Source organism: Pyrgilauda ruficollis, unplaced genomic scaffold (genome assembly GCF_017590135.1).
Source record: "Pyrgilauda ruficollis isolate IOZ18807 unplaced genomic scaffold, ASM1759013v1 scaffold4, whole genome shotgun sequence".
NCBI classification, from domain to species: domain Eukaryota; kingdom Metazoa; phylum Chordata; class Aves; order Passeriformes; family Passeridae; genus Pyrgilauda; species Pyrgilauda ruficollis.
Window position 1 is genome coordinate 4187906 of NW_024525489.1, and position 17210 is coordinate 4205115.

General features: G+C 44.8%; 1 protein-coding gene across 1 annotated transcript; it reads right to left on the reverse strand.

The window, feature by feature from the left end:
• Positions 1-6994: 6994 nt before the first annotated feature.
• Positions 6995-13166, reverse strand: SERTAD4 (SERTA domain containing 4). Its single transcript, XM_041477272.1, has 2 exons — positions 12913-13166; positions 6995-9924 (listed from the first exon to the last, which is right to left on the reverse strand). The coding sequence occupies exons 1-2, from the start codon at positions 13132-13134 to the stop codon at positions 9172-9174; spliced, it is 975 nt and encodes a 324-aa protein (XP_041333206.1). The 5' UTR covers positions 13135-13166; the 3' UTR covers positions 6995-9171.
• Between the last annotated feature and the right edge of the window lie 4044 nt (positions 13167-17210).

Genomic DNA, 17210 nt, shown 5'->3' on the forward strand with positions numbered 1-17210 from the left:
TCTCTATCTCATGTACAACCAGGACAGAAAACTAGGATCTTCCAGGGTCTTTGCTCAATTTGCATCTCCTTGCTTGATGAGTCATTGCAAATACACATATCTGGGTAGAGTACAGATACAAGTATCTGGGTAAAGTACACCCAGGTTTTACAGAAATCACTACCACTACGGTTGGAGCTTTCAGCTCCCTGCTGCAATACAGGCTGCCTGCAGGGCTGACAGAGCCTCCCTCCTAGGATGTGATTTACTCTCCTGCCCTACCAGGGATTTTCAATCCAAAGGAGCAAGAGTTGCATATGCGGGTTAGATTTTAAATCCCCCTTTCTGACAGCATGATGCAGCTGCGTGCTGCAAGCACATCTGACAGATATTGGGCCCAGGGGAGGATCAGCTCTGAAAAACCTTCCCTGGGAAATTTTTGCTCCTTTTACTTCATTCTCTGCATTTCTTCTAACTCCCAGGATGGGTAATTTTCCGCAGCAAAAGAAACAGTCAAAATGGGGGGGGGGAAGGGAGGAGAAAAATATGCTGCAATGAGTGGGCAGCTGGGCAGGCACGGTGTGTGTAAGTTTGTTTCCCAGTGAGCCAGGGAAGGAACCACGGTCTTTGCAAATGCCACAGCCCGTTGTAGGCTCCATCCAGCCTCTGCCGTGGGGCAGTGATAGACATGTGAGACAGATTTGCTGTGAGCAAGACAGGAGGAGAGGGCACAACACCTGGGAGCTCCCAGGGGAGGCACCTGGACAGGTAAAGGAGCTTTCTGCAGGGCTCATAACCTCTTGTGCAACTAAACCCGTACAGATCGCCAACGCCCCCATAGCACAGCTTTGCTGTTTGCCAACAATGAAAACACAGCAAAACACAACGTACTTGCACCCCCAGCCTTCTCCTTGGTAACCCACCACCTCTGGGCTGGGAGGGACAGAAAGCGGCTGCTGGGCTGCCTGGTCATCGCCACCTCAGTCCATCAGCTCCTGTATGCCGGGAAGAACTCGCCCTGCATCCCACTCAGAACCTTGCACCCCCACCAGGCGGGGAGAACGGCTCTCCTTGGCCACGCATTCCTAACAGCCACACGGACAGCCACTGGCACTTCCAGTACGGCTATGCCCAAAACACTGAGGGGGCTCTACATTTGCAATTAGAGTATTCAAATTATTTTCACTTTAAAAATTGAGTTCTTTTTCAGTTTGTATTTTTCCATTTCTACCCGTAATTCAGATTTATGTAGCATGTAACCGAACGAGTGAAGGTATGTGAAGGCTCCAAATGCACAATGCAATACTATAATATAGCTCTTTGTTATGCTAATTATTTCTTCCCAGCTGCTCCTGCAATGAGAGCCAGCCCGACCTATCAAAGGGGAACAAAACCTCCAGGCAAGCTTTCAGTTGCAAGGTCCCCTTACCTCTGTGCTCGAGGGGCTGCAACTATTCTGGCACCAGTAAACCAAGCCGAGAAGTAAAACAAAACAATTTAATATTGCAGCTCCAGTGTTGCTGGGAACATGAGCTAGGAAATAAAAAGTGATACCCTCTTGACAGTCAGGTTGCTATGATTTACATTTTTCACTCAGGTACCATCCCCCTCCATATGCATCTTCTCAGCAATACTGTGCAAAGGGGAAGAATGAGGCAGTGTAGGAAAACATCCAGTCAAAGCTCAGAGGCTCTGCCGAGGTTCTGATTTTGGCACCCACCAGGTTAGGGCTGTGTGAACATGAAGGATTTTTAGTGCATGGGTGTCAGATTATGACAGCCAGAAAATTCTGATGTTGCATTATATAAATTAAAATTAAGTTCCCAAATAATAGTAATTTTTAAAAAAAGGTTTCCTCTATTCACAATTAAAAGAATAAAATTATCAGCCTGGTTGCCTTTCCATTATTTATGATGATATTCAGTTAAAAGACAGTTTGTCATGTCCCTGTGTTTCTAGAGCCTAGAAATATGGATACTGATAGCATATGGAAATATTCAAAGGGGAAAAAGGAGCTTTGGCAGCTGGAAGGGTACTACTGGGGTCCACCAGCAGCTTGAGAGGCTCAGAGGATCACTGGGAATGGAGGGCAAGCTTGATAGCTGAGTGCCTTATTTATAATGGTCACCGGTGAAATACCTCAAAGGCTGACATTACACTGTCATCTTTAAGCCTCAGTATTAGCAAACAGGCGCTTCCAATGGGTGGATAAATTCATACAATGAAAATCCTTGTCTCAGCCTGCATCAGAGTAAGGAAAGTGATCTGACAGTAGCTTATGCCCTACTTGTATTTTAAGATTTTCTTCATGCCTGTGATGCCTATACAGGTTATTTTAAAGTTTCAGTATTGGAGCAATCTTTCAATGGATATACAGGATTGCATTAACACTGTGTGCCTTACTTCTTTCAGAAAAGACAAAATGAGATTTGTCATCATGCCAGTTAGTCTGCTGGTAAGCCAGAAACCAATCTGTTACACAGAGGAAGGGGTCAAAGAAGGAATAATACATATTCAGCCTCCACAGGTAAAACACAGTCTGCTCAAGATTTACACAATTAGTCAAATTTTATTTTCAGACTAATGCTAATTACAATACTAACAGTAATTGGGAAATGCAAGTGGCTTTAGCAATACTTGTTGAGACTCACAGAAGATAAGTTTGAAGAAAATGATGCTGAAAGTACATTATACTTAGAATGTAGCAACACGTAGATTTATGTTCAGTGTCTGATGGTTTGTAAGAATGAAAAAGGACAACTACATTTTAAGCCAAACCCACACTACTGGACTCAAAGAAATAATTGGCCCCATGGCAGCCATATCACTAAAGAGGATGAGGAGTCTGGTTAGTGGGACCTGCTCATAGACCAAAGTACAGAGGATTTTGCCCTGAAAAGGCAATGGATGGAGTGTGAAAAAATAATTACAAGGGCTTTTAGCATTTATGAAGGAGTAGAGCACAGATTTTACACACACACTGAGAGACAAACCATTTTGGGGTTTGAGACTAAAACTGGATTGGGAAACAATCTGCTGTACAACTTCAACTCCCACTGCCAGAGATTTTTTTCCTTACTAAAAGAGGTAAATACAGACTAGCCAGTCCCACAAAATGTGGGGTGGAAGAGAGGGATTGTCTTTCAAAAGTTATTCTGATTAAGAAAATGAGGAAAAGACAAAACCAATAATAACCAAAGGTGTGGGTGGTTAGCTTACAGGACCAGGCACAATTTCTCCAAAAATCAATAGCACAGCATCATCTCATGCCAGCTAAGCATCTCATTACCCATCACCCAGCTGCAAAAATCTCTGAAATACCAGCCAGCAAACTGCTAGAGACCATTGACACCAGTCATAGTTCACGAGGGAAAATACTGTATTTGAAATAGAAGGCAGTGAGGGGATGGTAGAAGGATGTTGTGGGATCCCTCTGAGCTTGCTGAGTGCAACTGTGGCAGCTACAGGCCAGTATCATGGAGGAGAGAAGACCACCAGCTACTGACAGTCCATCATCCTCCTCTGCAAGGATCTGAGCCTCTAGTGGTTTCAGGAGGCAGACACAGACCCCCATACAGAAGGATGAGCCTAGTGGGGTATTCCACAGGGAAAGCACCACTGCAGGAGGTAGCTGTAAATGGACTGACCTTGAGCAGACAGGCCATTTGTCTTGCTGCAATCCCAGTATGACAGAATAAATGCTCTCCACAGTAAACTGGAGAGTGATGCTGGATTAATTCAGAAGAATTACTAGCTATAGAAGATGAGTTACTTTTCAAATTCAGTATCTCTCTGTTTTGGGGTTTTTGTTGGTGTTTGGGGTTTTCTGCTCATGCATACTTCTGAGTGTACACACACCACCCATCTATGGCTCCTCCTCCCACAACCTGCATTCCTCAGCAAGGGGAACTTGAGCAATAAAATAAATAAAAATAACTTTGAGAAGTTAAAACATTTGCCTTCCTGGCCTTTCAGCTGGAGCTGGTGAAAAAGCTTTGCATACTCTGCACCACTTCTGCAAAGCCAAGGAACTGAAACTCCACTTTCCCCAAGGTGTACTTCCTTCCTGGCAGTGATTTGAAGACTAGGGAGAACAACAATAGGCCAACTACAGCTCCAAAGACAATTGCTTTCACATGATTATTACCCTGGAGTTTTATCTAACCTTCCACACCTGACCCAAGGCCCCTTGGAAAGCCTCTGACCCAGCATAGTAAACTTAGTTTGGTCTTAGAGCCACAGCTGCTTTGCTTCATGCTGTTTGACGCTCAGAAAGTGAAGGTCTCCCCCTAACACCCCTCAGCCCCAGGACTGGTTCATGTTCAGCCCCCAGAGTGGACTGGCTGGCTGGGTACTCCTCGTTTCAGCAGCCTTAAACTGAGCAGGATTAGCTGCTGCAAAGGCACTCGGCACCCAGCCACGGCTGTGTTTACATTAGAGAAAATGGACCTCACAGAGACAGTTTGCAAACACCACAAGACGAACTTTTGTAAACTCCCTTGGTTTAGTCATCTTTCCCCATCTGTCAGAGAAGTTTAAGTGAGATTGAAAAAACACAGGAAATTACTGTGTATTCCAAGTAGTTGTGACTGAGCGGCTTGGCTGTTATATGGGATGTGGAAGATTCGCATCTCCTAACATTTCCAGCAGGATCCTTTGAAACACTTTCCTGGCTATGGTATTTTAACAGGCTCTGCACACCCTGCCAGGAAAAGCCTCTGGGGTGCTTCGTGCAGCTGTAGAAAAGCTCATACCAGTACTGAGGAGCCCAAATGGTGACCTCCAGAAAGCGAGGGCAGCCCCTGTCTTAGAGGTTGCAAAGCAAGGGATGGACAATGTAAAAGGTCAGGTTCCTTTGGGAGGCCTCCATGTGAGAGTTGCATTCATTGAGTACAACACCAGATGAAATCCTTTACCTCACAGCAGTTTAAACCTTTCCCTGATGTGATTGACTCATTTGGTTTTGGGTTTTTTTGGTTTTTTTTTTTTTTTTTTTTTTTTTTTTTTTTTTTTTTGTGATAAAACTTAGGAAACTTCTTTTGTTGAGATTCCTGGCATGAGTAAACAGCCATTGCACTTGCTACACCTCTCGCTACACCTTTAGCTCAAGAAGGCAATGAAAGGACACAAGTCAAATGCAGGCTAGAAATCACCTTCACCTCTTTCTTTGCTTCAGCCATAACTCTCTTATCACCAGATCACTCCATATGGCAATCTGAGCTACAGGCAGCTGGAAAAGTCATTTAGGTGAGGGGGATCACAACTGGCACAAGGCTCCAGAGGGACCACAGAGCAGCCACCTGGTTCCTTTGATTAAATCCCACCTTAGCTCATGCTGTGGCTCTGGACCAGCTCCCTGCTTCCCCTGCACAAATCTGAAGGGTGGTGGCACACACTGGCAGTGTGTCATGGTCAGCATGATGGTAGGACACAAAAGGACAGATGGTAGATGAGGGGTGTAAAAGGAGGATGGAGGGCATGCAGGAAGATGAAATGTGAAAAAAGTCTTTGCCACAATTTTGCTTAGGGGCATAACACCTTCAGGACTGAAAGAAGCACTTCATTTCTGTGGCTCAGGCTGTGGCTGTTTTCCCTGCAGAACCAGCTGCTCTGCTGGCACTGCACATCACTGCCAGCTGAGGCTGTCTGAGTGCTGAGGATGCTTCAGTACCCATGTTAAGCTGTTTCAACAGATTAGCTAATACAGTAAAAATAGTAAAATTTTACCAAAAGTAGCGAGCATACATGAAGCACAATGATATTATGCCACGCTTTGAAAAAGAAACATGATTTTTTAAACCCAAATGAACTTCGCATTTCCAAGTGAAATGTATTACCTAGATCCTGAAGATAAAATGACACTTCTGTTCCTAGCGACAGCAAAATTGATGTGACAACAGAAATATTTTTTTCTGTTGCTGTTTGGCATGTGCTGAAAGGCACAGTGGTACATTCTAGGAGCAAAGTGTCTTATGATAGAGAGAAAAACAATCTTCCTAGAGAGAAGCGCTTCTGTCCAGCTCTTCCTGGCAGGCAGGCCAGGATCAAGCTCAGGAGCATTCATTCAACAATTATGTGGGGGACATATGGACGAAAAGCATTCAAATAATCTTGTAAAAGAACTATTTCTTGAAAATTTTTGATGCTAGCAAAATGTCCTTAACACTGGAGTGTGCAATGGGGAAAAGGCCTATCAGGCTTACAGTCTTCACATGCCATAAATGAAATTGAATTTAAGTCCATTCAGTCTAGCCCAGGATGGAGATCCTATCAAGGTCTATTGCTTTTCTGGGGATGGGACAAGGGTGTTTCCACCTCCCTTTTCTAATGTGGAATACCTCTGTCTCTTGTAAGGCCAGCAGTGGACTCCTGACTCCAATACATCAGTTTCGGTATTTGCTATTATTTTGTGAGGCAAGGTCCAGAGAAAAGCATAAATCCCCACTTATCTGTAGGCCAACTTTCATTAGATGGCATTTCCTCCCTTACAGACCCTGATGACAATAAGACTGTCTAGAGCTGTAACAGGCTAATTTTCAGATTAACCTGTTAATCTTTAGTTTCTGGAACTAAAGAAGCCATTATAGAGGCCAGAGTAGACAAAGATCTGCTGATCCATCACTTCAGCTTGTGCAAATTGAACTGAGAAGCCTCTGCAATAGGTTATGTGTGCAGGCTTGTTCTGGAAGACCAAGGAGCCCCTTAGGGTCAAAAAGCTTTCAGCCTCCCCAAAAGTGTTAGCTGATTTGTGGTTTGGGCAGCATTTGGCCAGGTGTTTTCCTTGGCTGTATGTGCAAGCCTACAGAGAATCTGTTGCTTCTCAGTGCACCTTCAGACTGTCCTAAATGCTCCTGAAACCCTGGCAAGGCTGAGCTGCCTCACAGAGCCAGCCTGAAGTGCACAGTCAACTGCTGTGCAATCTCTAGAGCAGGGAGCAGTTTGATTGAACGGCGCTTTCTTTGGTGAGGGAGGGGAACATAGGGGAAAGGACTCAGTAGCCATTGGAGATGTAAAATTAAAATGAATTTTGGTCATTTTAATAAATATATATCAAGGAAATTTCACTTTACTACAACAACACATTAGTATACAAGCATCTAATATTTAAGCTTAAAACATCAAGCGTTTATCAAATATTGGAAAAGAGCAGACATTACTAGACTATCTGGATATAACACAAGAAAAATCAGTTTTTTTAAAAAATTGGTCCTTGTGGACAAATGTCTAAACGATGATCCTACTCATACACTGTATGAATGAGATCTATATTTAATAATATTATTATTAATAAAAAAGCTTCTGTCTTGGAGAAATCAGGTGGGACTTGTACTTTCTTTATTTGTCATTTTTCCCAATGATAATCCTTACAAACTTATTGGTTTACACTCACCTGACTTCATAAAGGTTATCATTGATTTATATCCTGCTGTGTTTGTGGTCACCTTGTCTGGGTAGCTTTTTCCTGTGACCACTGGGCTTTCTGAAAAAGACCATACAGTCTGAAAATGTATTTTGCTACCCAAAATAACCATGGCTCAGGACTCCTCCAGCTGAACCCATGAAACCCAAAGCAGAAGGTCTCAGTCCCAGAGACCTGTCTGATTCCAGTGCCAAGCACGGGGCTGTTTCCCCTTGGGGACACTCATGCCCTGCACTGAGCTGGCTGCTCCCCCAGCACAGAGGTGATTTTCACCCTTTGGGCAAGAAGCAAGTGGAGATGTCACTTGAGTGCAAGATGCTGTGGGAACAGGCAGCTATGTATGAGTCAGCTGTGGCCTGGATGTGGCTATTTTGCTGAGCACATCCTGCCAGTTGTTATGGGGAGTGTGGGAACTAATTAATTTGGTGAATCTAAGACTCACTCTTGGTCCAACCCCAACTAATGTCTTCTGGGCATTTTACACAGCACACATTTGCAATCAATCTACCTAGGGATAACTAATGTTGTTCACAGCCACTGAAATCTCCAAAATGTTCTTTTTTAAAATTAAACCCCTTACATTCATTAAGATAAAACTGCATTTATCGCCACATTATTAATTAACATTGTGCTTTTTGCCTTCTTGTCTTTTTTTAAATCAACGGCAAAAGTCATAGAAAACTCCCGCATGCTTTTGCAATCTAAAATATAGAAATTATGCGAAACAGAATAAAGTATAAAACATGCCACTGGGTCATGAACTTCATTATACGAAGAAGAAAAAAAAAGAGCCCCAGCAACAGACAGTTGCCATAGAAACACTCAAGCATCGAATGCTTGTTTACAAGAGACATCTCTCTATTGTTTCTTAAATCCCTTCCTAAGGATGGCAAATCAAAAAGCAATTGAGCATCAAAAAGGAAGAACAGAGATGTTTGAATAGGAAGTTGAACTCAGTACTTCAAAGGTTAAAGGTTTCTAATAATATTGATCCACCCTGTGGGTTTCTTTTTAATCTCTGTTTAGGTTAAATCCCTGCTGTATCAGATTCATACTTAATTTTCACACTGGCAAAAATTAAGACAAAAAGTAAGGCACCAAAAAAAAACCTGTCCTCTGTAACAACAAACCTCATTAGTTATTACAGCCGAGGTGAAAACATGCAAGTACTTGAGCTGCATGTTTGATTCTGATTAAGATTCCATAAACAGGTTATTTCTTTATGCTATGTCCTATTTTGTCAGTTGAACAAGATGCTGAATACAGGAATTCAAGAGTATCACTACAAAACGTAAGGATGGTTTATTCCCAATCCATGAAGACAGTCCTTTATCAGAATGAATACTGAGTTACAAGGAGCATATCATCCTTGCTGGTAGCATCAATTTGTTTACCAGACTTCTAATTCCTTGGTAAACATAATGGAGGTTCTTCTTAATTAATGGCAGACTTCTTGGGGGTGGGGATATGTAAAACGATATGTTTTCCCCATCTGGCTGATTGGCATTTTCAGCAACGAAAGCTCCACCATAGCTGCATAGACTACAGTGCTCAGCAGTAATGCATCTGTGTTCTTTCTGAAGTCTCCACATTTATAAACAGCTCCTGATGCGGACGGCAGAGACACTTTACGCAATCTGCTCTCCACTCTACACGTCACGTTTGTGGCATGATTGTACCATTCGTAGAAAACTATAAAAAATTCGTTCAAAATAAAAATTTGGTAGAGAAGGAACATGCTGTGCATGCTTCAATAGAGCAAGAAAGATGCCTCATATTTTACTTCCTTTGTTGCAGCAGATTTTATTACTTGGTAAAGATTCCTTTTTCCTTAAGGATTTTTTCCAAGATTCACTTACGCTGCTCTTGTCATTACATCCAGTCTCAAAACAGTCATAAAATTTGCCTTTACATTCAAGAGCATGGGTGCCTCTTACAGGTTCACAGTTTAGGGTGATGCTTTCTCTCTCAGGTTCATTACCTCCATTCTTGTCATTAAATTTTGCCTTTTCCTGATTACTGTGAGACCTGCCATTAGTGAAGAATATCTCATTAGCAGGTATCTGGTCATCATTTCTGTAAGAAGGTGCACTGCCAACTTCATAATCCACCTGCTGGGAACAGCTTGGCAAAGAGATGGGAGGGGAGGAGGAGGAGGAAGAGGAGGAAGAAGAGGAATTACTTTCTGTACTAGCATTAACAGAGTAGGGTAGATTTAAATAGTGACTGCCACATTCTTGATAGAAGCAGCACATGTGGAGCTTCTCGTACTCCTCCTTTGCCATGCGAAGGCGTTTTCTGTATGGACAGTCCTGAGGCACAAACCACTCTTGTGGGGAGGTGCCACTGAAGGAGCAGGTGGAGAAGCACCAGTTGTTCTGCATGATGATCTCTCCATGGATTCTCTTCATGAGATTGTTGATGAGGACGGATCTGCGCAGGTAGACTTCAGGATCGTCAATGAATTTCAGCTTTTCCAAAGACATGTAGAGAATATGGGCCCGCTCCTCAAACACAGAGATTGTCTGAAAATGCAAAAACCACATTATATGGAACTGAAGGCAACCAGTTTTGTTCCAGACAAAGAGAAAGGAAATTAAGCAAAGTATTCCCTCTGTGTCACTACTTTTCTATTCTTTTTCTGAGGCATCTAAAACTTTTTTTTATTTTGAACATCCCTGTAGCTGGGGACCTGCTTTTTCTTGGCCACAGCATTCCCCCATGTTTAGGGGGTAAGCAGCTGATCTTAGGAGGTAAGTAGCTGAGCATTACACCACAGAGGCAATTGCAGGGCAGAAATCCAAGGTGGGAGAGTGAAATCCAGGTGCACACATCTGGCTCTTTAATAACATTTGGGATTAGAACATAAACTTGTTGTGCAGTTTTGCTCCAGTGATGGCTAGGGGGGCCTTTTGTTGTAAATGGACCCAATTCCATCATCCCCTGTGGGGCTTCTGCAAAGCTCTGAAGCCAAGCAAGGGTCCTTCCTGCAGCGCCAAGGTTTGCAAGAGGCAGCCAGCAGCCATCGCCTCACACAGCAAGTGTTGGAGCATTTAATCTGCTGCCAGTGGAAGAGGCCCTCCAGCGAGGAGGTCTCCATTTGCCAGGCTCTTACACTGCTCTTGTGCACAGAAGTGCATGCAGGGAGGGAGGCAGGAAGAAACCCATCTCAAAGCATCTCAGCATCTGGAGAGCAGCTGTTGGCCTGCATACTACACCCTGTGCTCTACAGGACCGGTGGGAATGCAGATAGGCAGGGATAAGGTCAGGAAAAGAAGAGAGGATAGGGATTTGCAGAAATCCTGGCTCTACACCCACAGATTTGTTCTCCCTTCCATGGTCCTTCCAGGACTCCCTTTCTCAGCACTGGCAGCGTGAGCAGGTTACTGTCCCTGGGAGGCCCCGAATTCTGCACTGTAATCGCTACCCTGGGAATCAAAATAAGAGAGGGGGCAATGCATGCTACTGTAAGCACTAGTAACTAATTTTCATTTTTAGTAAGAATTTGGTTGGCGTAGGAGGAGAGCAGCACAGCACAAAGAGAGACTGCTCTAAATCCCCCCATCTGTGGCTTGATCATTCTTCCCTTTTCCACATGGTTACAGCATTTTTGCAGAGTGGAAGTCGTAGCTATGAGGACTGAAAGAGCTTAAAGCACAGCTGCTTTTCACATCCATTCAGCTCTCCTCAGCCCTCTAGCTCTTTCCACAGCCTGGTCATGTCTGCAAGGCTTAGAAGCAGCACAGTGTCTCATAAAAACAAAAATTGGCCATAATTTCATATGAGTTCACAGCTGAAGCTCTTTGTTAGAGAGAGTAATTTTCTATAATAAATGACTCATTTTAAATTATATTAAGCCTATAGGTTCATTTGTGTCCTTTGTACCTGATGCAGCAACAGTCAGTGAAGCCATTAAAGCCTGGAGCAAACCAGTAAGCCTTGAACTGGGATTCTCCTGGAGATATGTACTGGAGAGATACCAGTAAGAACAAGTAGTCAAAGGCTTTCTTCTACATGTTTGCCAGCAGCCCTCTGGAGAGAGGCTCCAGGCCCTACCATCATACCCTCTATGAGACAAATAATCTCAGAACATAACTACTGGGTGGCAGAGGTATAAACATGTAAGAAATTCAAGGAAACCTGGTGGGCATCCTCCCTCTGCCAGAGCTCAGTGCTGCAAAGAAGAAAACGTATTTGGGCTCAACAGAAGAAACTGGTGACCCCGAGTTTCTGACATGTTACACCTCTGCACACAACAGCACAAAATAGTGGCTAGGTCTAGCTAATCAATGCCTCTACAACTGCTTTTTATTGCTGTGAGAAAAGACTAAATAACTATTCCTTCTCTCTCTCTTTGTAAGGAAATTAATCACTGATACAAAAATCCAACAATCTTGTAAAAAAAAAAAAAACCTGGCTGAAAACTGGGAGAGTGATGTAACATGTGTGAGACACTCACTAACCAGAGCATTTTTTTCAACACCCTTTGTGCTGTTTATTCACTGCTCTGGCAGCAGACCAGACATCTTCTGAAATTAACAACAGGACAATTTTTCACCTTTCTGGTCCAGGTACTTATTTCCAGAAAACTCTACTTGTAGCTGAGAATTCCTTCACCTACTCTAAGGTCTTTGGGAACTGAGCTCAGCATTAATGCTTGCTTCTCCTCTACAGAAATCCCTCCCCTATTGCCAAGAGAACATGGGTAGCACTGGGCTTCCATGGGCCAGGTAGGAGTCAACAAGGTAAGGATAGTGTCTCAAGACATGAGCTATCCTTAAGTACTTCACCACTTCATCCCAGGCATTCAGTTCCACACAGAACTGAGCCCTTAATGAAGAGGAGCATAAAATCTCGCAAAAAAAAAAAGTCAGATTTCAATTTATGTATTCACTGGCCTGGGAAACGTTTGCTCTAATCTCTCCCCTGGCAACCTTCACTAAAAAAAAAAAAAAAAAAAAAAAAAAAAAATTTTTTTTTTTTTTTTTTTTTTTTTTCTTTCATTTATTAATCTGTTCTTTGGGAGTTATTAGCTTTTTAATAAACACGATTAAATACTGAGGGAACTTGTATTTGCTTTCCAAGTCATTCTGGTTTTTTAGAGGATCTGTAACCAGTGTGGGGTATATGGAACCTCTTACTATTTCCCCCTCTGGAAAGAAAGTTTTATATGAGTGGGAAATCTTTTACTTATGTTCTTCCTTTCTGTTGTTACAGATCTGTTTCTGTAAGCATGGCATGAACTAGCTAACAATGAAATAATCTGAAAAGAAAAGTTATTCTCAGCATCTCCATTTGCAGTGGTTATTAATGCAGAAATGCCTTTGCTTCTTTTGCAATTGATGACAATACAACAATAAATGTGAAGAAGTGACAACTGTTTGTTTCTGAGCAAACAGCTGGATCATTCTCCTAATTTCAGCAGAGTATTTCAGCCTTCTGGAAATGGGTCAATCGAGTGTTACTAAGCATCTGAAACTCAGAGTAAAAATAATGACTATTAGAAAACATACTTTATGTGTACAGCTGCTGAGTGGCGGATGAAAATCCTCTTCTTCCACATATTTCCTTTTAAAGTATGTGATCTTGGATGTTGTTACAGGATTTGAAATTCCCCTGTAATGTGATCCTGTGGGTAATAAATCAGATATGACAAATGACATGCGGTTTGCCGGAGGTTCTCCAAACAAAATACTTTTCATTTCCCTTCGCGCTACAGGAGAACGCCGCCGCATATTTTCGCATCTATTCGCGGCGATCAGAAATAAACCCTCTCCTGAAGAGCGCCCGACCCGGGGGGCCGGGTATGAGCGGCGGCGCGGGGAGCCGGGGCCGCCGCAGGGCGCTCGGCCGCCGGACAACTTTGCCCCTCGGCCGCTCCGCCGCTCCCGAGCGCCACGGCGCCCGGCGGCCCCCGCGCACCTGCGGCCCCGCTCGCCCGCCCAGCAGCCAGACCTCTGCGCACACGTATATTAAAAACATACGCATATCGATCTCACATAGACACACGTTTGGGGTTCCCCCCCCTCCCCCTTACGGCAAGAGAAAGAGCGGAGCCCTCTCCCACAAAGGGCGCGGGGTCCCCGGCACCGGGAGTTGCTGCGCGCTCCCCCCGGGTCGCCCCCGGCCCCGCTCCCGCCGCCTCCGGCCGCGCTCCCGCTCCCCCCGCCGCCCCTTCCCGGCCCCTGCGGCGCTCACACACCGGCACGGATCCGCTCACAGGCTTCCCATTTCTTCCCGGCGGCGGTGGCACGGCGCGCTCGGCACCGGCGGGGTGCGAGTCTGCCTGTCTGGGTGCGTGTGTCTGCGGTGCGTGTGTGTGTGTGTGTGTGTGCGTGAGAGTGAGAGAGAGAGAGAGAGAGAGAGAGAGAGAGAGAGAGCGCCCAGCAGTCCGGGATCGCGTTCCTTTCTTCTTTCTTCCCTCCCAAATGATACAGACAGCGGAGACTTAGGTAGTTGTTTCCACTAGCCCTGATCGGACTGAACTGGATCTGCCTCCAGTCAAAACACTGCGAGACTAAGACAGAAAATTGGCTCCGGTTTCACGCCGTGAGTTGCGGTCCCACCGGAGCCAAGCACAACATCGGCGGAGCGGGCGGAATATTAAGCAGGAGCGGGGACTCCAGGGCCAGCGCCGGGCTGTGAGCTGCCTCCTGCCGCGCCAGCGGGCGGGAGGGGAGGGGAGCAGGGGGGGAAGGCGGCAAACTTTCTGCGAGGAGCGAGGGATGAGTTCATAGTCACCTACTTCTTGGCAGAGGAGCGCGGAACAATGCGCCCAGACACGGCCCGGCCCCTCCCTCTCCTTCCTCCTCCTCTCTCCAAGAAAGCGGGATGTAGTTTCCCCTCGGCGCAGCCCTCCCGGAGGAAGACGACGGCCCGAGCAGGCGGCGGGAAGGAGGGGCTGCAGGTGGGCAGGTGGAATTTCAGCAATTGTTTGTGTTAGCAGCTGAGCGCTCTCGAACAAGAGGAAAAAATAAACCGCAGCAGAAGAGGGAGGAAAAATAAATCGTTCACATCTGCCAGTTGTTTTCTTAAATCCTAGCACAAGGCTGCTACTTTATTAAGAAACGGCTTCCAGCGTGCGCTGTTTGTATCTTGGATGCCTGCGTGCGTGGATCTGCCTTGCCTCCTCACCGGGGCAAAAACGGGAGCTGAAGGCACAGGCAGCTGAAGTCCCCAAGCAGTTTGCCTCAGTAAAGGCCACCAGCCTCGCTGCAGCCAGACTGACAGGTGCCTAAACCCCTTCCTCAGAGCCAATTTACTGCTACTTGCCATCTTGCTTTTCTTGGACCAAGAAACAGCACAGGGAATGGCAAGCCACTGGACTGGCCCATTGAAAGTTATCCCTGACATGGACAATATATATGATTTGTTTCCCACACCTTTTCTTACCAGCTGAGTAGCAACACATGGAAGGAGTGGTCAAAACAAGTGAGTCAGTCTGCTGATGTGACAGCAGGGCCAAGAAGTGACCCAAGAACTAGCTAAAAAGTAAGATATTTTGTATCTGAAAAGATTAGGCTGTCATTAGAAAGCAGCAATGGACTCTTCTCATGAATCCAGATGGAGGAATCATTCACAGGGGCACATCAATCTTCTCACATTGGCAAGACGTCAACACTCAGTGTTTGTCCTGAGAGAATAAAGGTTGGAAGAAACTCACTGCTACTTCTGGAAGTCAGGATTCCTTTGCTCATAATGAATTCAGCACCTCTTTGTGAATTTACTTTTTTAAATGAGAATCGGCGATTTCAAGTCTGCGTCTTACTGTGTTTCCTCACAAATAGGTCTTTCTGAGCTCAAGCAGAAACATGCAGGAAGGAAGGAAGGAAGTGTTGGGATGCCTTCTGCACAGTGCTGCTGATTTATCTTGAAAAACTGAGTTTTCTGGACAGCCACAAAAGTAAATGAACTGTTTCTGCTATTCACAACGTGCAAAATTAATAGAGGCAGGCCAGTTCACTTCCATAAACAGCTACTGTCCGTGTACATTCTCCATGCTTCCAAAGTGTATAAAAACAAGGCATAAATAATATCGCTTCCCTGGGAGAAAGAAACACAATCACCAGAAAACCAAAGCCCCAAACAAAGCTTGTAGGTCTCAGTATGTAGTATAAAGATTTAGAGGTGGCTCTCAGCTGCAAAATAAGTCCTATTTTGTGGCAGAGGAATTGCTTCAGCATACAGAAGCTGAGAATCAGTCCTTTTAAAAGGCCTCGTGGCTCTGGGTGTGCTATTTGTTCCCTTTGGATGTTCAGAAGCACGGATTTCCAGCTGCTGAAAATGAGTGGGAAGAGAGCTGCAAGCACCCAGCACATGGGAAAAGTCGGCCTCCTTGAAGGTAGAGCTGGACACAGCAGAACTGTGAGCCGGTGTTTACTGAGGAAGCACTACCTCTCTGCAAACAGGACCTCTGGCACAGCTCCCCAAGAGCCAGCCTACTGCTTTTCCCCATTAAGGGTGGCAAAATCCATTCCTGAGTATCTTGCCAGAAGTCACATAGCAAATCAGTGTCAGAGCCAGAAATAGAACCAGATCTCATCATCCTCCAGCTGTAAGCCCAACCCATTTCTATTACATTATCTTATGCAATGGAGGGATTTCATCCAAAATCCAGTTGGTTGCAATGAGACTTTGCAGAACAGCACACACATTGTTACACTTCCATTAGCGCCTCTGGAAAGAAAGGATGAAAGATGTACATTTGAACATACAATACATTTACTATATAAAATTACAGCAAAAGGTTGACACTTAGGGCTGGATTCAATTTTGAAAAATCCATTTGGGAGCCTTGTGTGGGCTTTAGTGGCATGGAAGCCAGGCACAGTTTTTTATTGAACCCAGTCCTCCATCCTTAGGCTACCAGAATTTTTTCATTTTGTCAGCCAAATGCATTCAGTGTGAGGACACCCCGAGGCATCTGCAGCAGCCTGAAGGTTAAAATGTCAAACTTTTTCCGTGTTCAGTTTCACACAGTAAGACGACTATACATTGCCACGCTACTCCATTTGCTGGGGTTTTCACTCCCTATTCCTCCAGTGCCATTATGATGTTAATGAGAGAACTGTAATGATGCCATTCACATTACAAAAAGCCTGATGCGATGTCAGAGAAAGGGGCTTTTTATACAGTTCCAGAATGCCTCTAAAAACCCAAACTTAAATATAAAATGTCCATGACTATGAAGCTGCAAGTCTCACTGAGACCAATAAAAACAAGGGAATAGACTTAAGATGGCTATCCCTTGTTTAGCCCTGGGTTTGTACCCAGGTACTGCAGCAGGTTCAGTTTTTATCACATAGTGTGGAGCTTTCCATTGCATAACAACATGGCTTGAGGAGAGAATAGCATTTCTGAGCTGTGCTGTATCGTTGTTAACATCTGGATTGCAGTGCTTAGAAAACAAAATTGCCATAGTTTTGGTAGCTGTTACCTTTCTGGCGTTTCAGAAAATTTCCAATGCAGAAGCAATAAGGAGTCCCACTGCACACAGGCTGTGCAGACCCACTGTCTCAGGAAGCAATGACAGCTGGCAAAAGGAAGTGGAAAGGCACAAACACATACCCAGACTGATGTACCTCCCCTAAAAAAGACCCGACTGTATCACCTGTAAACTAGTCCAGGCTAACCTCATTGTAAACTACCTGCTCTTTATGGTTGATGCAACAAACTTTGGTGTAGCCAACCTAGCTGAGGGAGGCAGGACATCCTGTGGACAAGAGCGTCATGGAAAAGGGCATAAAGGCTCCCCTGGGAGCAGCAGATAAAGGCATCAGGACGCCAGCATCACTGGCAAAGAGAGCAGAGC